The sequence below is a fragment of the Ambystoma mexicanum genome, chromosome 4p (genome assembly GCF_040938575.1).
Source record: "Ambystoma mexicanum isolate Mex_15411 chromosome 4p, UKY_AmexF1_1, whole genome shotgun sequence".
Lineage (NCBI taxonomy): Eukaryota > Metazoa > Chordata > Amphibia > Caudata > Ambystomatidae > Ambystoma > Ambystoma mexicanum.
The window spans coordinates 1,053,603,689-1,053,630,898 of record NC_090927.1 but is presented as its reverse complement, the minus strand read 5'-3'; the positions used below and the strand labels follow the sequence as shown (position 1 = coordinate 1,053,630,898).

At 45.0% G+C, this 27,210-nt stretch overlaps 1 protein-coding gene across 2 annotated transcripts in view; it reads right to left on the bottom strand.

Moving 5' to 3' along the window:
• The window catches only part of GOPC (golgi associated PDZ and coiled-coil motif containing), a 594,673-nt gene that overhangs the window by 340,086 nt on the left and 227,377 nt on the right, over positions 1 to 27,210 (bottom strand). Inside the window, exon 3 of one of the 2 annotated variants that reach the window (XM_069606625.1) lies at positions 8,393 to 8,416. The exons of the other annotated variant lie outside the window; for it this stretch is intronic. Within the exon in view, the coding sequence (XP_069462726.1) occupies positions 8,393 to 8,416 (24 nt within the window). The remainder of the gene's footprint in view (positions 1 to 8,392; positions 8,417 to 27,210) is intronic. 2 annotated transcript variants of the gene reach the window in all.

Genomic DNA, 27,210 nt, shown 5'->3' with positions numbered 1-27,210 from the left:
CTGCCAAGGCGATATTTGCCCAGTCACTGTGATTAAAGAAGGCACCAAAGACCTTGCCCCTTTCATTTCCGCGCTAATAAACTCCTCATTCGCCTCTAATCAAGTACCCAACAACCTTAAGGAAGCTTGGGTTATGCCTCTATTAAAGAAACCCAATCTCGACCCAAATGTCCCCACTAATTACAGGCCCATCACCACTGTCCCATTCCTTCTAAACATTCTGGACTGGGTGGCTTATCTGCAAATAAAGAAGCACCTAGAGGACAATGAACACCTTGGTCTTAGACACTCAGGTTTCAGACCCAGACATGGAACGGAGACAGCCCTCCTAGATCTAAAGATCCAAATGGACAAGGCGAAGGACAAGGGCAGGTTATCAATCCTCCTTCTCCTAGACCTATCCGCCGCCTTCGACCTCGTCGACCACCAAAACCTTACCAAAAACCTGATAGCAGCGGCAGCTTTCTCCACGAATGCTGCCGATTGGATTCAATCCTTCATATCTAACAGGACCACCAGAGTCTTCTTCCAAACAGCCTCAGCTGACCACACATCGATACTCTGTAGCGTCCCCTCAGGGATCCTGTGCGTCGCCCACACTTTACAATATATTTATGAAGCTACTCTTCAACTGCTTGGACAACTTGGGTGTCATCTACACTAACTATGCCGATGACACTCAAGTCCTCATTCCCCTCACTGGTTGCTACGACCATGATTCCAAACTACTAAACAGTATCTACCTCGAAATCCAGGCCTGGATGGCTGCCAACAGTCTCTGCCTCAATGACGACAAGACTGAGCTGATGATCGTGGGTACTCAGGCACGCCTGAACAAACTCGACACCAGCTACTCTTCCTTCACCATTGATGGCAACATTATCAAGGTTTCCAGACAAATAAAAACACTGGGGGCCTACCTTGATTCAACTTTCTCAAAAAACAGGTAAACAGCTTAGCGTCCTCCACTGCCCACACCAACAAGCTGATCTGCAGCTGTAAAGCTTACCTATCCACAAGCAGCTGCCTAACTCTGGCTAGAGCACTTGCACTATCCCAACTCGATTATTACAATACTCTTATCCTGGGCTCCTCTGAACATAAACTAAACAAACACCAGGTACTTCAGAATAACTCCCTGAGAGCAGCCCTCAGCCTTCCCAGATCCTGTCACATTTCCTCTCACAGACAGAACGCCAACTGGCTTTCCATCCGTGACAGAATCACACTACGCACCCTGGCCATTACGCACAAATGTCTAACAAACTCTGCCCCGAAATATCTGGCAGACAAAATCTGCAAACACCAACCTACTCGTACCACCAGATCAGCTCACTCCCACAACCTGATAGTACCAAGATTCAATCTAAAAACAGCTGGAGGAGCTAGCTTCCCAGTACAAGCTGCCAAACGTTGGAACTCCATTCCCATCCCCTTCAGACAGGAACCCTCCTTCCTCACCTTCAAAGCCAACATAAAAAGTTGGCTGAGAAGCAAGTCGCTCCATTAATAGGCATATACCATGCATACTTGCCACTGTCTATTTAAGATTTGGCTCATCTTGTGTTCGTCATACCCGACTCTATGCTTCTTTTCCTCTTACGGACTCACCTGTAACCAGGGTCCTTCATTGTTATCATTACATTGTTTTGTAATATGCCTGCACTTTCTGTATGTAACCAACAAGTTTCTCAAGCACCCAGTTACCTCAGGATTTGGTGCGCAATACAAATAATAAACAAATACAAAATAAGAGACCTGCATGGGTTGGATAAGCTACTCTAAAGATGCACACACATAATGGACAATTTGGAACCTAACCATATTTGAGTAGAGCATTTTGGGTGCTGCACTAAATCCCTGCTTTGCATGATGCCTAACCAGGGCCTAGGAGGTGACAAATCACGATATCTGTAATATAATTACCAGAATGTATCTCAAGTTGAATGTTCTTTGTTTGTTCTTTCTCTGCCAATCTGCCTTACCTGCTATTGGTATCTATATTATAACACGTAATTAATGCCATGTGATTATGTTTGATACTAATACCAGCCTTGAGAAAGACCAGAGGTCGAAAAGCGGGTTGGCTGGATTGTGATTATGCCAATTCAATATCCTGATTTGAAGTTTACATAATTGTACTGCATTAATTACAATAACTTACATTTGTGAAATGTGCTTCGAATACATTTAGTGAGCGCAGAAAGCTGGCATAAACCCATAAGCGCGTTAATTCTATTGGGACTACGGTAAGAACCCAAGCTTACCAGAACTGCAGCATACCTGAATAGTATATTTCATGCATAGTTTTAAGCTTGAGCGCACTCATAAGCAGCTTACCCCAGACTTGCTACCTCTTGTCAATACCATTATCATGGATAACCTAAAACATGTTTTAGTGCCTCAAATATCTGATCACCAGTTGGTGGACCTGTAGCCTACTGAGGGTAGGCGGTGTTAGAAAGCAAAATCTTAAGTACTGTAAGTGACCTTTCCATACATGCAACTAAGTCCCTATTTTTCACAACTAGTGGGAGCAATTAGCATGGAGAAGGCAGCAGGCAGCAGAGGTAATAACAATAGAGGAGCAATACGGCAGATTTTAAGGAATCAAACTCAACAGACAATCTGCGTGTTTGATGGTAGCCAATGAAATGGCCCTGCAAAGACCCACGTAAGGGAGGCATGGTATTACAAGTATGACACTGACACAAGAGCTACACGTTTCAAAACCTTTATTCAATTCTTGGGGTTTGGAAAAACTTCTACTTTGCCTTATAGCTATGATGGGAGTAGTCTCTACCATCAAATAATAAAGAAAACACAGTTCTAGTCAGTCTATGTCAAATCAAAATGGCCTACACTAACAAAACCTAATGGCTGCACTATCTCTTATACAAAATGTGTGTAATGGGGAATGTGTATGCAAAGGAAAGTCAGTGTCGTAACAAAGGATCAAGGTGGCTGAGTCAGCTCTCCTCCCCGCGTTGGCCAGCACGGAGTAAGGCGGACCCCCGTAGACAGGTGACACTCTGGCTCAGGTTATAAAAAAAAAAAAAACAATTCAAAACGTGGGCAAGGCCCGCTTGGCCTTCCACATTGCTTCAGTTCTCCAAACTTTCTTTCACAGTTCAACAAAAGCTCATGTAGGCCACCCTATGTCGGGCTCGGATCTCTCAACACAAAAAGTACATGATTCAACGTCATGTAGCTCTCCCTCAGACGGGCTCAGACCTCGCAATCGCAGCACTTGCAGGGGTCCCTTCCCCAAGCTATATTCACATTTGTTAGGGGTTCCCTTCCCCTAACTTATTTTATATTCCAGGGCTCCCTCGGTTGAGCTTGGACCTTTTACTGCTGTCAAAGACTTTCTAATGTGCAAGGCTTTTTCCATCGACCTCTGCAGGACCACTTCGACTTTTGCTTTATCTTTTCCCTATGTTATTTTCCCCAGTGTCTCTTGGTCCTGGTAGTTCCATAAGAATCATCAAAGTTCAAAGAGATCTTTTCTCTAAAAGCAATCATCCTTTTAACTTCCCTCTTTACAGGCTTAATCTTGACCATTGCGCACTTCAAGGTTTGTTCACTTTGTCGCTTTTCAACAAGACATCACACATTTCGTGGAAAATTTCGAGTGGGCTACTTCCTTTCACCGGACCACTCCGCTACTCTCCGTCATTGGCTTCACAGTTATCAGAATTCTCAAAGTTCACTACTGATTTGCTTTCTTTCACGTCTCATCAGCACACGCGCAACCTTCAATTGTAAGATACACTGTTGCAGCTTCAATCTTTCCTTGACACAAAACTGCCTTTCATGTATTTCACTAACTCACCGGTTGTGTGGATTCCTTTCTTTTCTCTGCGGCTTTGATTCACAAGTCAAGGTTGATACCACAGGCTTGGCCTCGCCTCCCCAACTTTGCCGTTCACCCAGGAGGGTCGCTGGCGTCCTTGAAATACAAAGCAGGCTTCTTCTAGTCTGGCATTTGGCTATCTCTGCGTATCCTTCACAGTTTCCCGGAGGCAACGACCTCCTGCAGAGATCTTCAGGATCTCTCTCTTACCCCGCTCTAGTCCTTCGATCAGTCATCCTGCTCCAGTGGGTTCGCCTTTGCCCCGGAAGATCTTCTTCTCGTCTCTCACCTTGCTCAGAGTGTGTCTCTATGTTCTGCCTTTTATCCGTATAGGGGGAGCTTATGGGTATCAGATGTATGTGATTAAGGTAAAGTGCCTGCCTTTGCCTGACCTGATTAACGGGTCATGTCTAAAGAGTATGCAAGGGATAGCCTCTTTACTCTCTGTCGTCCTCTTCCTTGGCCCAGTGTTTGTGTAGAAAGGGGAGCATGGGGGTAGTTGGGACGTTAGAGAATCCTATCAAATAGGATGGGGTATGGGCACGGGAAAGGGGGAATTACCATGTCTCACCATCAGCTGTGTCACCCACCCTCCCCAAAGATCCCTCACCCAGGTGATCCTCCCGCACTGGTCCACCCCCAGGGTCAGGATCCAAAGGCGATGGCCCTGCCCTGGCCACCTAAGAGAGATCCCTGGGGACTATCAAGTGAGACACCCTTTGGTTTCTCACACCCCTTAGTTGGCATATGCTTCTAGAAACAGTGCCTTTGCCCAGGTGCAAAGGGCATGGATTTCCACATCCAGGAGGTTGGACATTCAGAACAACTAAAGATCAACAATCAACGTCGGAAGGATGAAGGCAATTGTAATCCCCAGGAGGAGTAGCAGCAGTACTTCCTCCTCAGACAAACACACACCCAATGTGTAGAGCTATGCACTCCCCAATATGCAATCCAATCATAGTATATCTGAAAAACCTGCTCCTTTACATTTGCTGAAAATAATGGCTCACTAATTTTCCAACATAATGTCTTGTTTTATACATTTGAGTACACATTTCAAAACAGGGTATGCTCCTTTCAAATAGATTTGGGTCGCAAACTGCCCCTATGCTTGGGGTAGTTAGTTCTCCTGAGATGGAGGAATGCATATTTGCCAAAGGCTTGGTAGCACAGAGGCAGAGATTTTTGCTAAAATTGTCCTTCAAGTTGTGTCATTTGGTGTTGCAATACTGGTTAAATAATTCTAAATGCTACAGCTCCCCAAATAGTGATATCAAATGTTGACACCAACAGGACTCTAAAGAGAAGAAAACAGGTACAGACTAGAAGAGAACTTCCCGTGTTAAAGGAGGACATCTCTCACCCCCTGTGGATTGCCACAAGGATCAGGCATTTCCCCCATGATTATTTAACACCTACCTGCAACCCCTGCCATTACTAATGGAATCGTTCGATATGCCCTTCCAATGCTACTGTGAAGACGTTTAGATTTCAGTGCAGTTGGGCCTAACCTAACAAAGACATCTACAGTGTCACAATGAACAGTAAAAGGAACAGATATTGGAGAGTAGCCTATGCCTTAATGGTGACAGAACAAAGGCGGTGGTTGTTGGCCTCCAGCCCACCAACACTCTCAGCTTTGTGTCGTCCTAGACACTAGGCCCTGCAAGTCTAGTAACCAGGCCAGAAACTTGGGTATCATATGCAATTTCGTTCACTCCTTTACACTGCAAGTAAATATGATTGTGAAATAGGCAGATGGTCAACTTGGAACATTAGATGGTCAACAACAGAACAGTGTGCCGAGACTAGTAACTTGGTCCAAAAGCCATGACCACAACACACCAGCACTTAACTCTTTCCCTTAGCTCCAGGTGGAGCAAAGAATCACCTTCAATACTTTGGCTTTCATCCAAACAGCAAAATCGTACAAGGGTCTGCCCACAGACAAAGCTCCTCTCACCCGTAATGGCACTTCTCACCAAAAAATGCAAAATTTGTCAAGAAAATGTGTAGATTCAAACATGCCTCAGTGTCCATGAACGCAAACCGTTAGCCATGATCGGCTCTGTCCACCACCTTTTTCCTCTCCGGTCGCTTCCCCTCCTGCTCTTCCGAGACTCTGAAATGCCTTTCCCACAACCTATCGCAATTTAAAAGGCCAATTAATAAAAGAAATAAATGAACTAGAAGTAATTTGGCTGGCAGTATTTATAAAATTTAAGGTGTAGGTATAAAACTCAAGCAAAAACTCCTGGTATCAGGGAAACTAGATAATAATCGTCTCTCCTTCAAAAGTAGGACCGGAGGTGGTTTGACATTTTTTCCATTAAAAATATTCTCAATAACGATCACAAAGGGGAGCACATCCTGAACAGCGGGGTATAGGGATCCAGAGCAGGAATTGTACCCTACTTAGCAGGAGCCTTTGCATGCTCCAACACTACTATGCCTGATGTCTATCATGAGTAGCTCTTGATAAAGTCCATGGGCTGCTGCTTACCAGACCCCCTTTTGCCTTATTCTACGTCTGCTAAAGGCAAATAAAGAGGTAAAATAATGTGACTCTAGCACAAACTTGCTAAATGATAACCAGAAGGGAGTTTTATGAGTAGATCATACAGGCTCCATGAAGATCTACTCCTAAAACAGTTTGCTGCAGAATGTGCATAGCTTGAAGGCAGACTACAGAGGCATATGTCCACTACTGTGTAATAATGAAAAATAAGACAACAGGTAAAGCAAAAAAGTGCCTTTGATCTTGTCAGTCACCGATACCTGTGCATCGTCCGGTTTATCATACAAAGTAGCAGTATGGGACAGAGAATGGGAGCACATTTATTTTTAAAAGCCTTTAGAAATTGGTTTAAGTTTATTGGTTGGTGATTGGAGATTACTTTAAATCATTTGACTTGGTCATATCTGGCAAAACTTACCTCTTTTCAATTATTGGCAGGGTCAATTTTATTACGAAAACTACAGTACCACAATTTGTATATCTATTCAGAAGACTTCACATCTCGATTACAACATCGTTTTCAACTGCCTTCAATCTGCAATTATCAGTCTTATATTAAATAACGTGAAGGTCCGGCACAACACTAAGTTTATGCAAATGCTAAGTGGTTTTGGCACTGTCGTATTATCAACACTACTAGGCGGCCATGAGCAATCTATTGCTGGCATTAACTACATAGGAGACCAAAAAATTCTTAATGTAGAATATTGCATTGAAAGACAACGAACAGCACATAACACAGTAACAAGGTCCGAACATCACAAAAGCACATGCAATTGCGAATCTTACCACTATGTTCAAATGAGGAATTACCTGCCATTTATCAAGATGTAGAATTTGAGGCAGGCAAAAAGCAACTCACTGATTCCATGCATGAGACCAGCCTTCATACCTTTTCTCCAATTATTTGTGAAATATAAAATCCCACAAATAGCTTATTCAAGTTTTTACAAATCCAAAGTCCTACATCAACCATCTTCCATTGATTGCAGATTCCTTCTTGGCCTATGCGTTATAAGATCTTAATATCTTTTCTCTGATGTCAAAAGAAAAGCTAGTTTTTGGTCCTGGCCCATAGACTCTCTTTTAAACAACAGTTATTAGCTTGTACCTCAAAATGTATTTTCTGCCAAACTGGGCTCACACAAGTTGAAATACTTGAATGTATATCTGCAGCCACCTAAAATGTACTTCAAGGACACTAGTGAAGAACAAAATACATCCACAGTGTATACATGATAATGAGGACACTGTAGCAATTCGGGTTCATTGCAGAAACATCAATGTTTTTGGGAAAGAAGTCTTGAAACAGCTACAAAGACTTAGTGACGAACATAACATTCTGCTTCAATCAGATGAATTGAATGACATTTACTATATAAACTATAAACTTTTAGCAAAAGCTCAAATGATGTTTGCTAGACTATTAATCTACTCTACACTCCTGTAATGGATTCCATGGCTCTCAATTCTGGAAAGCAAATGTGACTGAAAAGGCTCCCCATTTCATTTATTTTTTTATTACAAGCAGATAAAAACTCTCTGCTTTGAAGTCCCAGAATTAACCTACTTATACGTCCACAAAGCTGAGTAGCAGAAATACCCGTTGGCAATACCCAGTGCCTCAAATGCCATAACCCATCATTCTTAGCTTTTTTTTTATTGTGTCAAGTTGTTGAAATCTTTCAAATCATCTTTACCTTTTCCATTTTGTTTGTTCCCTCTTTGATCGTCAATACAAATCAACCAAATCATTTGACTTTATAAAGGATTTCTACTTAAGAAAAATTCTCCCAGAAGGAGCCAAGAATATGCAGAGGGTGCAGCAAACTTTGGAAGGTCAGAGAAGACAAAGAGAAAAGGTGGTTCTGCCAGACCAGTGAGTCACACAAAAACATGTCCCGTGTTCAAATATTGGTCTGCGTGTTCCAACGTGTGCATTAAGCCATGCCCAGCCAGGCTTCAGAATATAAACATACATTTAAAGAAATAACTAGTTTGTATGCCATACTCACCATTTTCTCCACAGAAGGCACAGACTTAAGATAGAAAAGAAAAGATGAAAAATTAGAAAAGTTAAACTGAGGAGAAAGATGAGAAGACAGAGCACTATCCAGGGTACACAAGACAAAAGAAGGTTCAATTAGGTTCAATATCCACAGCTCTCAAGGTAGAATCACACACATTTAACATTAGTGATAAAACATATGTTTGCATGAGATTAAAATATTTCTTTAGTTTTAAATTTACAATTTCCATTTATTCGATTTAAAGCAGACAATCTGAGAAAAAAATATTTATGTTATAGCAGTATTTAATAAGTTTTGTTGTTCCAAACACTTACACAAGTATTCTTAAGAAGTCACTGGAAAAAGTAGCTATGCAATGGGCAGTTAAAGATCATCTTATGCTATCAGTTATTTATTTTTTTTTAAGAAAAGAAAATGCTATCCCCCAAAGTGTTGACCGCTCTTTTATCAGTCTCAATTATCACAAGTAAAACCAGAAAACTAAAGCTAGTTGTTGACAAACTGAACATATACGCAACAGAAGATTTACCCTTTCGGGTATGCATCGGTATCATCACAACTTTCTAAAAGTGGGCCCTCCGGTACTGCTGCCGCTACCAGCTGTAGGGGAGGCATGGCATCACCAGTAAGGCACTGACACAATGGGTACAGTTTGAAAAAACTTTATTGAAATTGTTGGTTGGAGAAACTCCTATTCTGACCTATAACTAAGATGTGAGTAGTCTAAACCATCAAATAATAAATAATGCAGTCCTAATGGAGTGTCAAATCAAAATGGCCTATGCTAACAAAACCTAAAGCCTGCCCTATACCTTGTACAAAAAGTGTAAAAAGGAGAAATATATTCCAAAAAGAAAATGTCAGTGTTCAAATGAATAAAGCTGATTGAACCAGCTCTCCTCCCCATGTTAGACCTCACAGAGTAAGGCTGTCCCTTCAGGCAGGATAACACCATCTGACTCGGCTTCCAATACAATAAACCGTTCCAGAACGTGGATCGAGGCCGGTCTGGCCTTCAACGTTTAAGTTTCTTTTCTCGACTTCAAAATAATGTTTCAACCAAAAAGTTCACCAAGGTCCTCCTCTGTCGGGCTCAGACCTTACACCACACAGTTCTTGTAGGTCCCCTTCAGCTGGGCTCAGAACTATCACGATAAAGTTCAACACAAACTTGTCAGGGGTGGTCCATTTTTCAAGCTTATTTCATTTCGGGTCTCCCTCTGTCGCTGGGACCACTTCAGATGTCGAAGACTTTCAAATGTGCTTGGTTTATCTTTTAGACCACTGCAGCACCACTCCGACTCAAAGTTTACAGTTCATCTTTCACTCTCCCCTTTGCTAGGAGTTAAACCTCGTTATTTCACTTTTGCTGTTCTTTTGTTTTCTCGCTTAGAACAATTTACTTTTCACTGACCCTTTCTAGTGGGATACTTCCCTTTGCAGGACCACTCTGTTACTTGGTATCGCTGATTTCGCAGCTACGTTTTACTTCAAAGTTCATTCAGAGGTCTGCCTTTCCTCGCGTCTCACTCACTAACAGGCGTGCAGCCTTCACTTGCGATAAAATGCTGCTATTTCCAACTTTAACACACACCGGTCTTTCAGATCGCTTGCCAACCCACTGGCTGTGTGCGTCCTTTTCTTGGTTTCGCAATTCCCAATTCACGAGTCAAGGTTAGTACCACAGGCTTGGCCCTGCCTCACCAACTCTGCCGATCCCCCTGGCAGGGTCGCTGGCGGCCTCGAGACACAATGCAGTTTTCACTGGTGGGATCTGCCTTCTCCACGTGTTTTCTGCAGCCTGTCAGAGGCAGCAACTTTTGGGGGTTTTGCCACGCTGCTCTCGCCCCTTGGTCTGCCGCTCTGCTCCAGTAGGTTTGCCTTTGTCCCAGACGTTCTGCTTTTTCTCATGTTCTGCCTTGCTCAGAGAGTGTTGTTGGGTTCTGACTTTTATTTGTGTGAGAGTGAACTGGTATCAGGTGTATGCACTTTGTGTAAAGTGCCTGACTTTGCTTGATCCGATTAAGCAGACATGTCTAGTACAATGTGAGCGAGTTACCCTCCTCCTTGGCCCAGTGTTTGTGCAAAAGGGCAGGAGGGGTGGGGAGGGGGAATTCGGCGCATCCTAAAACGTAGGATGGGTTGGATAATACCGTGTCTCACTATCAGCTATCTCACCCCCACTCCCCGAAGACCCCTCACCCAGGTGGGTCTCGGGGGGATAGCTCAGCAGCAACGTGCTTGTCTTGGAAACAAGACGACACAGATCAACACAGGTTCGATCCCCGGGTCCCGCTTATAAACCTCTGGGTATTAAGCACGTTATAAATAACCTACCATATCCTCCCGCACTGGTCCACCCCCAGGAACTGGATCCAAAAGCGATGGCTGTGTCCTGGCCACCTGGATGACAAGTCCCAGAGGTCTAGCGGGTGAGACACCCTTTGGTTTCTCACACAGCCCATGCAGTTACCATAGGGTGGAGTCAAATATTTCATAGACTATACACCCTTACATGCCATAAAATAGAAACAGACCTCTACACTATTCAACCTCAGTGTAATTATAAGCATACCATAGCCCCGCTTAACAGCTCCATTTATAAGCTGGGCGGTATGGGAAGTCGTTCAACCTGAAACTTCTTTAAACTTTCCAACACCCTCTACAACATTAGATTTTCAAGATATGTATCTCTGAAGGGTACTGCAGGTTTCTACTTTGCTAACATTTCCAAAATCACATGTGCAGTTTCAAGCTAAGTAAGAAAATATATTGCCCCTCCTGCCCCCATTCCAGTTGCACTGCTAGGTTTATTGGGTACTATTACAACACCTTCACACTTCAGGCCAGCAGTGCATTGTCTACAGTTCCTTCCTCCTTCTCTTGTCGCTCAGATGAGATCTGAAAAGAAAACCACTCGTCCCATAAATACAACAGTTCTTATCTCCGGTGCCCTTCAAATACTAGTTTTCCTCATTTGTGATGCAGAGCAAGCACCACCTGGTTTCCCTGTCTCCTTCATGTGAAAGGGATCTCAGACCTACACAGGAGAGCCCGGGCCTTCCTGAATCACACTAGTGCACACAGACCCATTCATTTTCAGCTTTCCACAATGATAATATAGTGCTCCAGTAGTCCGTCTGCGACTATATGGGCTTTTCGGCAATTATTCAATCTTGATTTCATATAAATGAAGAGTGACTTGCTCCATTTCCGTTTCAAGGGAAGCTGTCAACAAGTCTATTTTCAGCAACTTGCTTTCCTCCAATCATTGTGGCATTAACCTCTAATTTGGCATGTACTGTAGCAATCAAGGCCTCACATGCTTTTACCTTTTGAGTGAAATCTACAGAGAGGACAGTACTATTAGTTGTTCCCTCAACTGGCCAGTCGTTTCCCGGGAGGCATCTTTCTGCTCTAATCCTTGCAAGCACAAGCTTGACAGACAAAGCTAAAAAAAAATAAAAAAAATAATCAGTGTTCATCTGCATGGCCTACTGTGTCACTAGAATCCGAGAAGCTTGGTTTTCCATTTACACTATCTTAGAATGTATTCAGCCTCTGTCGAATTGTATGTGGAGTAGCAGGGGCTGGGGATTTCCTTTATAGTATTTGGGTACCTCCTGCCCGAGAAGCCAAAATGTTACTATTGTATATCAGCAGATGGACCACCCCAAGGAGGAAATCTGTCTAGAAGACATCCAGATCAGGCCTGTGCAGCTGGCCTTCGGCCTAGAAGGCATGATCATGTTTTTGGAGAGCTTTCACAGGCCCACCCCATACAGTAGAGTGTAGACTTCAAGGCCGTTGTAAAATTAGAAGGGCACTATAGAACTTTGGTCCCAAATATGCCCCTCTGATACAGTACCTATAACATTCTGACCCCCTGGATTACAAAAAAATGATTACCAGCTGTGCGACTGACCCTCTGGGATACCTCTTAATTTAAACTGGGGACTAACACTGCGGGGGGTACAAACTATCTTCAATATTGACCCTCACCTAGCCTCTCATGTAAGTTTAACTGTGCTATTTTACCCCAAATCTCCCCCCAACCTGCCACTCATCCCCACTGCTGGATATACCCCTGTGTCTTGCGGTACATGTTACTACCACTTACTTAAAAAAAGTAATCGAATGGCGATTGGGCATTAGTCTAATGGGCCTAAACATTTTTGAGGAGGGGGAATTAACAATTCCTTTTTATAGGGTTCGGGAGGTTTCAGTGGTTAGTAATCAATTATAGAGTGTGAATAGTAGTATGTCCAAGGAAGTCATGAGTCAAATTTTATTAGGTGTGCTGAGCAAAAGTAAACTTGGGATTTGAAAGGTTTGATATTATAATGGTAGCCAAGGAGAGAGACCGGAACTCATCAAAATAGAAATTTAGCATCTAGATTAAGATGGGCTTCCACTCCTGGCTATTTAGGGTAGGAAGTGAGCCTTTAATGACTAGTACTTAGAAATGAAAAACTCATCTTGCGTGGGGACCAATGCAGAGATCGCCTGGGAAGGGTTTACCAGTTCCTTAGAGGTGGAGAATTGTTCTTTCGATTTGATTGGTTTGTTGCTTTGCTAATGTGCTGGTCTGTCATGCTGGCTTTTTTCAGATTTATGGCGAGTCTATAGTTTCTGGCCTGCTGGATGTATTTCTGTCATCTGGGTGTTGGATTTTTTTAGCAAGAGGTCTCCCATGTGGCGTGATTCTTGCCCTCACAGCATGGAGGCAGACTTTAACTAGGGAATGGTCCGACCTGAACGTTGAAGTGACACTGGTGCTGGAAATGTCACTTTTGCATGAAACCTGGACGTTCAACGTAGGGCTGTGGGAGTGTGTGGGACTTTGCATGAGTTGTTTATTCTTAGTTTCAAGTAGATCTCGAGCTGGGCTTTTAAACTAAGTTGATCCATGCGTTGGGGTCCCCAGTTATCAGGATGTTGTTAAGCTGGTTGACCAACAAGTTCATCATGTCTCTCCGTTCAGGGTGAAATTAAGGTCAGTACATAAGGGATGGTAAGCCATGCTGAGCAGTAGGCAGTTAGCAGTGTTGGGGAAAATATTCAGTGCTAGGTGCTCAAAGGACTTCAGGAAGTAATAATTTGTTTTGTGGTATTTGAGATCATTCAAATAAACCATAATGATGCCCTTTCCTCTTTTCTTCTGCCTGTTTTACGCATTATTGTATGCTTTCTGGTAGTTCGATCTGATCTTGTCTAGACTTAAAGAATCTACCAGTATATGTTTCAATGTTTCCAGTGTTATTACCATATACGCGGCACATACGGACAGATCCATCTATACCAGATTTTGCACCTCTACACTCTAATACGTTGCTGATATTAAATTTAAGTAGCAAGTACTGTCTGATAACACCACTATTGGGGTAGGCCGCAATGTATTTCAGATTAGAGGCCTGGAGCAATCTGTATTGGACATACAGACCACCATTTACGTTGGTTGATAGCTGGATCAGAACGTTCGCAATAAGTGATATGCTTCCGCTTAAGCCAATATTTAGCGCTGTAAGGGGTAAACCATCATTTATCAGTCTATACCCAGCAAACCACTTTTTTATGAATGCTCAATACCTTTCCTAGAGTTCCTGTATTTTCACATTGGTCTAAGCTAGTGAAGGCCTTAAGATAGCTATCCATGATGGTATCATTCTCTAAATGTAGCAGTTTTTCATAGCACATTGCCACTCTATATGTAAAGTTAGTAAAGCTGCACTTGATATCTAACTCAAAGTGTATATTTTCAATTGGGGGTGTATTTGGCAATCTAAGTAATTTCCACACTGGTTTAGCATCACGTTTACGTATTTCATCACACAGCTTGTGACCCCACACCTCAATCCCATACATCATGACTGATATAATCTTAGTGTTGTATAAAAGTACAATCGTCTCAAGAGAGCAGCCTCCATATATGCCAATAAAGGCACTAATGGTGTTAGACGTCCTTATGCATTTACTTTTTGCTTCTTCCCAATGTGCCTGCCATTTAAGCTAATAGTCAACAATTACACCTAGGTAATCTATATTGCCTGACCTGTTCCATGGCCTCATCATCAATTTTCCATACAAATTTCTTACTTATTGTCTTCTTACTAGAGAAGAACAAGTTACTTCTTACCTTGTAACGTTCTTTCGACGGGATGTTCCTCCGACGTATTCCTCATCTTAGATATCTCCTTCCAGCTCTGCTGGCCTCGGAACATTTTTTCTCTAGAGGGCGCTGCGCGTCGACGTCCTCCGAGTTGATGTCCTTCGACAGCCGCCGTATCGACGTCGACGTCATCCTGCCTATAAAGGCCGCGCGCAGCGTCCGTTGCTCAGTTCCGTTTTGTAGCCCACAATAATACTTTCTGGACTAACTAATCACCCTGAAGGAGCGTAAGCTGCAACAACAAGGGAAGTAGAACTGCGGGGATGGATGGGAGGGTCGATGAGGAATACGTCGGAGGAACATCCCGTCGAAAGAACGTTACAAGGTAAGAAGTAACTTGTTCTTCGAAGGGATTGTGTCCTCCGACGTATTCCTCATCTTAGATAGGCTCCCATAGCAGCATTCTATTATCGGAGGAGGGAGTACTGACTTCACGCTGTCTTCTATTGATGAATAGAATGCAGTACAGCCCTTCCAAACCTAGTCTCTTGACTGGAGGAGGAATCCAGATTGTAAAAACGTGTAAAGGTATGGACAGACGACCATGTAGCGGCCGCACATATGTCTTTAACCGGCACGCCTCTTTTGAGGGCCGATGTAGCTGCAATACCTCTGGTCGAGTGAGCCCTAAGGTTTTGAGGGGGCTCCTTCCCTGCCAGTTTATAACATTACAGAATGGCTAGAATGATCCATCTGGAAATGGTCTGCTTAGTTATTGGTAACCCCAGCTTGTGACCTGCGTAACCTACAAACAGCTGGTCTGCCTGTCTTATCCTGGCTAGTCTACTAATGAAAAAAACTTAAAGCCCTCCTAGGGTCTAGCCTGTGTAACCTCTCTTCCTCTTTCCCCGGGTGAGGAGGAGGATAGAAAGATGGTAGGGTAATCTTCTGAGTGATATGGAATTCAGAAACCACCTTTGGGAGGAAATTAGGCTTCACTTGCAGGACAACTTTGTCTTTGTGAAATATAGTATGAGGGGGTTTACAAGAAAGAGCTTGTAATTCGCTCACACTTCTAGCAGATGTAAGTGCTATTAATAAAACAGTTTTAAGGGTAAGGAATCTTAACGAACAAGAATGGAGAGGTTCGAAAGGTGTACCCATCAGGAAAGTTAGTACTAAGTTTAAATCCCATAGGGGAACTTGGAATGGTCTTGGGGGGTAAACATTGGTTAACCCCTTTAGAAACTGTATTACCAAGGGTAATTTGAAATAGGATGGTTCTTACGCAGTACGCTTAAAGATGGATAGCGCTGCGAGATAGCCCTTAATGGTGCCAACTTGAAGGCCTGAATTTGCCAAATATAGTAGGAAGGACAAAACCATTGGTGTACCACATGAAAAAGGGTCGATATGCTGTTCTCTACACCAGCTGCAAAATCTGTTCCAACGGCAGCGGTATAAAGACTTTGTTGCTGGCCTCCTTGCCGAAAGCAACACCTCCATAACATCATCAGGGAGGTCCCAATCCTTGTACCTCAGCCTTTCAGAAGCCAAGCGTGAAGGTTGAGGGTTTTGATGTCTGGATGGAGAACCTGACCTCCCTTCTGTGAGAGTAGGTTCTCTCTGAGTGGAAGTCGAATTGGAGGGCAGATGGACAAGTCTATAAGGTCCGGGTACCACGTTCTCCTGGCCCAATCCGGGGCAATTAGGATCATGGTTCGCCGGAATCTTCTCAACCTCCTGATCATTTGAGGAATGACAGGGACCGGTGGGAACGCGTACAGAAGCGGAAAATCCCAGTCCACTATGAACGCGTCTCCCAGAGCTCCTCTCGGGGGAAATTCCCTTGAGCAGAACAGGTCGCATTTCCTGTTTAGGCTGGTGGCGAACAGATCTACCTGAGGGGTTCCCCAAAGGGCGAAGATCTCTTGAAGGACTTCCTGAGCTAGCTCCCACTCGTGGGAGACTGTGTTCTGCCTGCTCAGAGCGTCCGCTGTCAAGTTCTTCTCTCCGGCTAGGTGAACTGCCGATAGAGAGATTCCTTCTTGGATTGCCCAAAACCAGAGCTGCATCGCCTCTCTGCACAGGGGTAGTGATCCTACGCCTCCTCTTTTGTTGAGGTAATGCGTGGCCACCGTGTTGTCCGTCATTATCAGGACGTTCTTCCCTTGTACAGCTGGCAGGAACGCCTTCAGCGCAAGTCTGATGGCTCTCAGCTCTAACAGGTTGATGTGTATTCTGGACTCCGATGAAGACCAACGACCGCTGATGGTCAAGTCGTTGGCGTGGGCTCCCCACCCCGTGAGTGAGGCATCCGTGACTACTGTTATCTCCGGCCAGGGTTGCCAAAACTGTTCTCCTTTCAGAATGTTCTCCTGACAGGCCCACCACTGAAGGTCTCGAGCCACCCTGCCGGGAACCTGAAGAAGATCTGTCATTCTCCCTGAGAATTGTGACCACTGAGTCCTCAGTGCCCACTGGAGGGATCTCATTCTCAGGCAAGCCTCTGGCACTAGGAAAATGCAGGATGCCATGAGGCCTAGCAACTTCAAAAAGTCAAAGGCTGGGAGACGTTGGGCATGCTGGAACTTGGTAACCATCTGTAGAATATCTTGAGCCCTCACCTCTGGTGGCGAGGCTTTTCCCAGGGAAGTATCCAGGATCGCTCCTATGAACTGGAGTCTCTGCGATGGTATCATTTGTGACTTCTTTAAATTGAGGGAGAAGCCCAGTCTGTGAAGGAAGTGGCACACGTGATTTAGCTGGATCTGAGCTTGTTCCGGAGAAACAGCCCTGATCAACCAATCGTCCAGGTAGGGGTAGACGTGAATCCCTTCCCTCCTTAAGACTTGCAGCCACTACCGACATTAACTTGGTGAAGACCCCCGGGTCAGAGGTCAGCCCAAATGGCAGCACTCGAAATTGATAGTGAGAGTTGCCAATTGCGAGCCTCAGGTATTTCCTGTGTTTGAGATGGATAGGCACATGGAAATAAGCGTCCTGAAGGTCCAGAGATACCAACCAGTCCTGGAACTGAAGGGCCTGGAGGATCTGAAAAAGAGTGACCATCTTGAATTTGTCTTTTCTGAGGAATTTGTTCAATTCTCGCAAGTCCAAGATGGGTCTCATTCCTCCGTCTTTCTTTGGAATGAGAAAGTAAGGGGAGTACCAGCCCTTGTTCCTCTCCGCTACAGGTACCGGTTCTATGGCACCTTTCTCTAGCAGGTCCCAAATTTCCTGCAAGAGGAGCGGATCTGGAGCTTTCTGAGAGCTGATCCCCGGTGGATGACTCTGAGGTATACGTAGGAAAGGCAGGCAGTAACCTTGGGCAACTGTTTCCAATGCCCAAGCATCTGACGTGATAGCCTGCCATACCGTCAGATGTTGAGTCAACCTGCCTCCTACAGGTGTCCTGTGAGGGAAGTCCTCAGAGTGGTTTTGGGGCAGCTGATGCAGATGCCGATGGTAAAGAGGCACCTGCTGTTGCTGCGGCTTTTGAATATCTACCCCGTCCACCTCGGGTAGTTCTTCTTTGACCCCTTTGAGCCGGTCGTCCTCTACCTCTTCCGAATGCGGAGTAGAAGCAAAAGGACTTGCCCCTCGCAGAGGTTCCTGTGGGACGAAAAGGAGTCTGACGGATTGCAGCTCCTAGGGATTTTGCTGCTGCTTTTGAAGTTTGCAGTTTCTCTAAACTGTCATCTGCCTTTTTCCCGAACAAAGAAGAGCCTTTGAATGGCATGTTCAAGAGCCTGGCTTGCACATCTGGGGCAAAACCCGACTTTCTCAACCAAGCGAATCTCCTGGTTGATGTACTTGCCGCCATTGCTCTGGTGATACTGTCAGCTGAATCAATGCCCGTCTGGAGGGATTCGCACATAGCGTCTTTACCGTCCTGTATAATATTCAGGAACGCATCCCTTTCTTCTCCCTCCGGGATGCAGTCAGCCGCTGTAGAAGCACACTCCCAAAGTGTATGGCTGAACCTAGCAAGGGTGCAAGTAGCATTAACAGATTTTAGCGCCATGCTACATGCTGAAAAGACTTTCTTTGCCATAGCATCATATTTTTTATCGTCCCTGTCCTGTGGGACGGTAGGATAAGCCGTCTTGACATCGGTAGAGGATGCTGCCTGTACCACCAGACTTTCTGGGGATGGGTGTTTAGACAAAAACGCTGGGTCTGTAGAAGATACCCTGTACTTTGTAGACAGTTTTTTATTTACTGCTGGTACTACATCTGGGGTTTCCCAGTTTGTCATGATCTTTCTCTGAAGAGCTTTATGAAAATGCACCACAGGATCCTCCTGTGGGCCTTTGTCAAGAATATCCGTGAGGTCATCTTGTTGGAAAGATTGTGAAGGTGCAGACCACCCCATGAACTCTGTAATCCTGGCCATTAAGGCTCTGTAGGGGGTTTCAGCATGCTCCCCCGGGTCTGGCTTAGCAAACTCCACCTCAGGGGAAGTGTCTAACCCACTTGCCTCATGTAAAGAATCATGAAGATCCTTTAATCTGCGCTCTTCAGAGGAAAATTCCTCTCTAACTGGGGTTACAGGTCCCTGTAACTCAAATGTGTCTTCCTGTTCAGACAAATCACCCTCTTCTAAAATTGAGGATACAGTTCTCAATTGTTCTGAACTCATAAAGGGAGTAAATCCCATTTCCAAGGCAGAGGGTGCCGAACTTGTCATTATTGGCCTCGAAAACGATGTCGTCGACGCCGACGTCGAAGGCTTCGAGAGTGGCGTCGAAAAGAGAGGCGGAGGCCTCGAAGACCGCGACAGAATTGGAATTCTACTCTACAATATCGAAGCCATCGATGTCGAGGGCCTGGGGATAGTCACTGGATGTGTGGTAACCGTGACTTTTCTTGGCGTCGACGCCGGTGTCGAAGCCGGCGTCGAGTCGACAGACCCGTGTGTCGAAGGTCCCTTCGACAACGGCGTCGTAGACATCGACCTCGATGTCGACGGAACCTTCGCCGACGGCGTCGACGGAACCTTCGAGGAAGGTTTGGAGGTCATAGTCCTGCTGGAGGGTTCGAGACGCGCTCGAGAGGTTTCTTTCGCCGGGTACTGCGACTCGCGGCGTTTTTGACCTTCGGATCTTTCGACCAGAGCATCGCTCTCGGCAGTCTTCGAGGGGGTCGAGGCCGCTTTCTCGAAGACGCTCATCATATTTTTGCGGAATTCCTCCCATTCAGCCCGGGAACTATGTTTCGTGGGGCAAGGGATTCTTTTTGGCGAAACAGAGGAAGAGGAAGACGGAGAAGGGGATCTTCGACGTCTCCTCTTCGAGTGCTTCGATCTCGAGGAGTGATGAGACCCACTCCGAGACCTGGAGCGCGAATGGTGACGAGGAGACGAATGTCTCGACTTCGTCGACGAATTAGAAGCTTTAAAAGTCTCACCTTTCTCCAACTTCCCCCTACGCTCCTTCAGGGCCTTAGCTGTCATGGACATACAGTCCTCGCACTCCGAACAATGGTGTTCAGCTCCCAAACACCACAGACAAATTCTGTGAGGATCGGTCAACGACATCTTTTTCCCACAATCTCGACATTTCTTGAAGCCGGATCGAGGAGTTGTCGGTTCCGACGAGGAAGCCATCGAGTACGGATCGAATAACTCGAGGTAAATAGGATTAATCTGACTAAGGACTGAGCAACGGTATTCCGAGGCACCGAGTAAGCGCGGAAAAACAGAACTGAGCAACGGACGCTGCGCGCGGCCTTTATAGGCAGGATGACGTCGACGTCGATACGGCGGCTGTCGAAGGACATCGACTCGGAGGACGTCGACGCGCAGCGCCCTCTAGAGAAAAAAATTTCCGAGGACAGCAGAGCTGGAAGGAGATATCTAAGATGAGGAATACGTCGGAGGACACAATCCCTTCGAATACCACATTCTTACTTTTAGAAATGTTGACATGTAGGCCATTGGTTTTAGCGTAATCGCCCAATATGTCCAACATATTCTGCAGGCCCTTAGGGATGTGATCTAACAAAAGTAAATTATCTGCACAGTCCAGCCAACCAATTCTGGCAGTTCCTACTTTAACCAGATAGTGGGCAGTATTCTCAAAGGCAATGTCTAAGTCAACTAAGTACAGGTTAAAAAGGTTGGCTGCCAGTATACATCCCTGTTTCACGCCTCTACTAGTATTGATGGCAATTTTAAAGGATCAGGAATCCAATTCCACCCTACAATAACTAACAAACACAAAGTCTTAAAGTCTTAGGAACAGTTCAAAGGTTTTTAAGAAATTCTAAGGGGGTCGTCCAAGTAATGGGCATCCTTCTTCACTGCACCCCTCATCTCACCTCTCACCGCAAACCTCACCACACCTTAGCACAATGTCTCTCTCCGCCTATAACTTAACACTAACTTCACTCCTGCCACCTCTACTCCAGCTTTGTACTCTCTCCACACCCTCCCAACATAACACTATCTCTCTTTCACACTCCATAATTCACCATCCACTTCTCGCTCTCTCTCTCTTTTTCACTCACCATTTATACACCTCACACTCGCATTACACTACATGTAACGGGTGCCACTCTCACAACCAGTTTGTCACCTCCAGTCTGTCTTTATATTCCAACAGCCTCTTTCACCTTGTAAACCCACTTTGCTAGTCTGTTGGTCCACCTCCTCTCCACCTAACCTCATCCGAACAACCCACACTCTGTGTCTCTCTTATTCACTCTCCTTATAAACAGACCTCTTCACAATTCTAACTCCACTCCCCTTCCATTGGCTCCAGCGCTCATCTGACTCAGTGGGCCCATATATGCCAGTCTTTTCCCCAGGGGCAGGGTTACACAGGGGCTCAGACTGCACATTTTCCTTGTAGCTTCTTCATGTGCTGGAGAGTTGTCTTGCCAATTTGGTTCAGCAAAGATTTTTGTGTTTTTCCTGCTCCCCTGCTGCCTTCACTTTGTTTTTTGTTGCCACACCATTCCCCTGGAATCCATCTGGGGTAGGTAGGTCAGGTGTCGAGTGTTTCCTCTCTGTGTCTCTTGGCAGCAAGAATCCTAATCCATTCCAATCATTTTCTCAATTCCATTTTTGCTTTTTGGAATTTGAGATTCTGAAACACAAAAAAGAGAAGACTGGCCACACGTACTGGGAGGCATCGAGTGACAGTGGGTGGTATCCACATCAGCATTCAAGGCACATGAAAGGGTTTTTGGCAAATGACTAACCCCCCACCCCACCTCCCCACCACAGTCCACCTCCCCACCAGAAAGAAGATACATTACAAGTGGTCCTTTGTTCTTCTAATGGATTGCATCCTCTGTGACGAATCAGCAAATTCAGTCACTTCTCCCCAGTGGGGAGCCTCTCCTTGTGAGACTAGCGAGGTGAGCCTGCTACACAATATTCTCCCCAGAGGTGGGGGAAAGTAGGATTTCACAGGGAGAGACTCCCCTCTTGGGGAGAAGGCGCTCCCTTTTTCTTATAAACAAGAAAATAATAAAGTAGTAACAAACACAGAATCCTTGTATATTAGTTATACTAGTATCTCTGCTGTAGACAAAAATATATCTGGTACTGTGACAAGTATGAACCAAAGGGTAGCAGACATTAACAAGTTGCCTGGCACTGAGACAAGGAGGCTGAATGGATTCACGCTGAGTCTAACACCGACACAAAAGAAAAACTATGGCTGGAACCTGGGGAACCCTCAGTGTGGCAACATAAAAGAAGGAGGAGTTAACCAAAGTTGGAGAGCGACCAAGGGAGCTTCAATGCGGAAACAGAAGCGCCAATCTCATTTCTGCTGAGGAGGGCAAAAATACAGGTGTGCAAGGAATGACGATATTCAGAGAGCCTACCAATATCCCTGGAGCGAATTGCTCCGGAACGGTGGCAGCAGGAGGAAGGGTGAGAGAAGAAAACCCCTCCATGCTGAGCTCTCTGAGGTGCTGGTACCCCGAGTGGTACCTGACAGCGCAAGACAGCAGAGCAGTGGAACATAACTGGCATATGATGATTAGGGGGAGAAGAAAGAGTAACCCTCCCAGAACGGGCACCATCGTCCCCGAGGTACACCAAGACGTACCAGAGAGTGGATCGGCGCAAAGCAAGGAAGCCAACCTGAAACCCTGAAGTGAAGTATGAACAGAGATGCCAACACGGTGACGCAAAGTGGTAACGGGCAGAGCGGGAGACCCGGGGAGAGGGGCGATTGTTTAAAGTGGCTTAATCCTATTTGGCGGAGCAATAAGAAGATAGAGAATAAATACGGAATTCATCACACTCGTTCCAGTAGTAACAAACATTACTAGAAGAATGAGAATAAGTATGGGACTCATCATACTCGTCCCTATGGTAACGAATATCAGGAGAAGAGTGAGAATAACCACAGGACTCTTCCTACTCATCCCAGTAGCACAGAATACTACCAGAAGAATAAATATAAACCCTGGGTACAGTAAATCAGATCTCAAGGAGAAGACAGCAAAGCAAAGAGGCTCAATAATTGGCCTCTTAGGGAAAACAGAATTACTTACAGAGGGGCAAGAAAGACTGTCCTTCGATACAGATGCATCACAGATTAAAAGAGGGTCCCACAATCCTGAGAAGAGAACTTTACAAAGATTCAGAGAGAATAAGAATGGAATTTCCGCTCCAGAAGAAGGGAGTCCTTATCCTGGCCCCTAGTTGTTTAGCATTAGTGGTAGGGTCAGAGCAGGATAGTTTTGGACTGAGGACAGACATTTATTTGGACTTTGATACTGACAAACACGCTAGTTTTAGTTGGGTTAGGTAGAGCAACCCTTAGGTTAGGAAAGTTAGGCCTTTTTCATTTAAGTTTATTAAAACACAATTAAAACATGGTGAACCCTCGTCTGTCTCGTCCTTCTGAATCGCCACACCTCCCACAGCTTTCTCACTGAAGAGAGACTCCCAAAACAGTACAGTCTACATGGAGGAGGGAGTAAAGCAAAGACTGTGTGCACACAGCAGGAAACAGTGCAAGACTGCCTTCTCAAAGTAGGCATTTTGGACAGATTGAGAATATAAACTTTAGTGCTTTGCAAACGTATGTGGAAACACCCAGGTGGCTGCTTGACAGATCTCCAGTGCTGGGCATGGCAGATGCCCTCCTGTAGAATGGGCCTCCTTCCCAAAAAGAGAACAACATTCCAGGATGTATAACAGTATCCATTTGGAAAGTGTCTGTTTAGGCACAGCTCTTCCCCGTTGGGCTGCAGAAAATATGAACAACTGGTCATTGTTTTGCGCATCCATCGTTCTTGCAATGTAATATCGGCCCCAAACCTTACGGGCAAATAGTGTTAAATAGCGAAAACAACATCCCTTTTAAAAGGAAGGTGAGAAAGAAGGGCACACCGTGAGTTGGTGATCCTTAAAACGCAAGGATTTTGGGTTCACTTCAATATTTTCTTATGATAGACTGCTATTGCCCAAATAAATAGCATGTGCAGTAATTTTGCCCAGACATCAGGCACAAACCCTGAGGTCCCAACCAAGCATGCCTCCCGCTGACCAAGCCTGTGGGCTACACAGTTTGCAGCATAAAGACATGCATGCAAATTTTGGCAGGTATCTAGTGTCCCCGGGCAAATAGTCTGCTGCCTATGACATCACTGACTATAGTATGTGTGTATATTCCCTCTCGCACCCCCCAGAGCGCAAGAGGTATTCACTGACTTTAGAGCCAGGATTTCAGATACAAACACATTCCCTCGCTACGCATCCAGCTTCTTGGTCGCTCTGTCTGGCAGAAAAGAAGAAAGTGGAAGATTGCAGACCTGCAGTGGCTGCCTGCACTTTCAAACTCTCAGGGGTAGGGTGCTTGAACGAGAAACCCAGATTTGAAAGGGCAGGTTTATATCATCTCACCAGTTAATTGTCAACAGCCGGAATCGATCAGGAGGTTGTCACTTATTCATAACTGAATCCAAAACGGCTGCATTAAACACCAGTAAAGTCTTGCTCAATGACCCTTTCCGCAGGTTATTGGGTTACCAGTTTTCCCACTACCTTTTATATAGTCCTCCAGTAGGCTGCCTTTTGGGCAGTATATGGGGCAGCTTGTAAGAAGAAGCTCAGCTCTGGAGATGTATCCAAACCAGCGACGTCTCTCAAGTCCTGTGTCAAGTGGGCAATATGCACATTCTCAGAGCAAACTCCCTATGGAAGTGTTAGTGTATTGCCGACACAGGTTCAAGACTATATGGAACAGTGTGCCTTTCCTCACCAAAAATGCTCTGCCATGTCACAATGAACTGGCTTCTGTTAGCAGGGATATCCAAAAAAAAGTAAAATGATGAAATCTGCCTTCAAGACCTAGAACAAATAAGCTAGTGTCGAGAACTCTACATCTTCCGTTGAGGCCCAGAGATCCAAATGTGTCTACTTTATCAAAGTAGGTACGGAACTAAACTCTCAATTGTGTGGTTAATAACTTCAGATGTGCTTCTGCCTTCCTTCAAAAGTGTGGTGGGCCCTGGTTTGCCGCCAAGGTAGATACCACAAGCACTGCAGCTTTTGCAAAGATGTACAACATATGCTTTTTAAACAGGTCCCACACTGCTCTAAAGAGGAAGAGCTTGTAGGAGATTTGACCTGGTGCTCTGGTGGGTGAAACGCAAGAGTCTTGATCTTTATCCTCTCTCCTGGAATAGCACCGTTTTTTCTTTCTTATGTGAAGAGGAGGATGACGAATGATGGGTCTTGCTCCATGAACGGGATCTCTTACGGTGTTTATTCAGCTTTTTGCTTTCAACTGCTCCCTCTCAGATCAAGAGCATTTATCAGGCCTGAGTTCTATAGGTTTAGAAACCCCATCTACTCTTGGAAGGGGTACCGTGGTGATTTCGACTTGGCTGGCCGGAAGCTAGTTTCATTGCTCATTCCCTTATGGACTCTGGGTTCATAGCTTAACAGTAGCTGTAACCACCCCACCCCCCCTCTCCCCGCCCAAGTCATGTTCTAAATCCAGACATCAGATGCAGATGCTATGGGCCTCACTCTGTAACCAACATTTTAGAGGTTTTAATCGCTTTTTGCAGTCCCAAAAGTGACTGAAACACAAGACCTTCAGTGTTCAAGTCATGTTGCGCAATGACAAATTTCTCTCAGGGAGAGGTTTCCAGGCAGCGTGCGAAAAAAAGGAACTGAGGTCACGAGGCACTGTGTGCTTTACATGTGCTTCTGCTGGGTTCACTTCAGAACTACGGGGTTGGAGCTTTGAGGCAAATGAATGAGTAGCTCCACTGTGCTCCCTTCTGGGAGGTTTTCTGATTTACAGATGCTGTTGCAGATGAATATCTAAGATGAGGCATTGTGGAAGGATGCAATCCAATAGAATGTTTATTTTATGCTGGCTACTTGAGCAATACATTTTAGCAAACCGATTTCTTTTGTTGCTTCAGTAAAGCGTGAGAAGCTTCAACAGCATATAGCAGCAAGCCTTTCCAGAAGGATTTGTGCTCTGAAAAGTGAAGTACAAGCAGAGTGGACTCTTAAATATGAATATTCAAGCCATATGCCAACCTGTCCAGGACCTCGTAACAAAGAGGCAGTGTCCTGAGTAATCTCTGTTTGGTCCTCCTCCGAAGCAGAGGGATGGCATCATATCACTGTTCAATTATTCTGCATCTTTCCTAGGGTGTGGGCTTGTGTAGCTATAGATCCAGATGGGGAGTCTGTACATCCATCCACCGAGCACAAACCAGGGTCCCATGAATAATGCAGCGTTTCAAATGTTTGCAAGCAATTGGGGACAATATCAGCATGCTCTGCCTGACCATGTTCAGGGGGAACAACAACAGGCAATCCAGATGCTGCTCTATAGGCTTCAAGTACAGACTGAATATGACTCAGTTGGAGATGGCTGTGACAATGTTCATGTACCCTGAGAGGTCTGGAGACCATGTCGCTCCAACACTAAAGCCGATGAGCCAGAAGTGCACTGACAATTGTAAGGAAGGTATGGTATGAAGTAAGACAGACTCAAGTGATCACATTTCAAGGGTGTTTATTGAACTTTATCAGGAGTGTGAAAAACTCCTATCTAAACCAAAATCTAAGAAGGCAGCAAACTACTACCATCAAATAATAATAATACAGTCTAGTCAAATAAAAATGGCCTATACTAAAAAAAAAGAAATATTGCCAATCCTTACCGCTATGCTACAAAATAGTGTGGGATAATGTTCACAAAAAGAAAGAAAATGGTAAGTCAGGATATTAGGCCGTGGTCCTCCCTTCCCCACATTTTTAGTACGGGACAAGGTGCGTCACCCAAGCACAGTAGACTCCTGGGCTTCTTTGGCACATGGTCACAGTTTCTTTCACCAACATCAGGGCCTTCTGTGACCAAGTCTCTTTTGTGCAGACTCTTGACTCAGAGGGCCTGATGTACCACAAACAACAAAGAAAAGTTCCTTTCTCAATATTGACGTCGGGCGATTTACTCTTCACCCTGGATCCCCCTCAGCCGGGCTTTGATCCCTCTTTCATCAGTACCCTCCCTCAGTCGGGTTCAGAACAAATTACATTTTTAGGCATCCCTCAGTCGGGTTCACATTTGCCACAACAATCTTCTCAGTTGCGTTACCGTTCACCCAGGATCCCCCTCTTCCGGGGACAGACCACTTTTCTACAATTAGTCCCCCTCAGCTGGGTTCAGACCAACTTCAGTTAACAGACAAT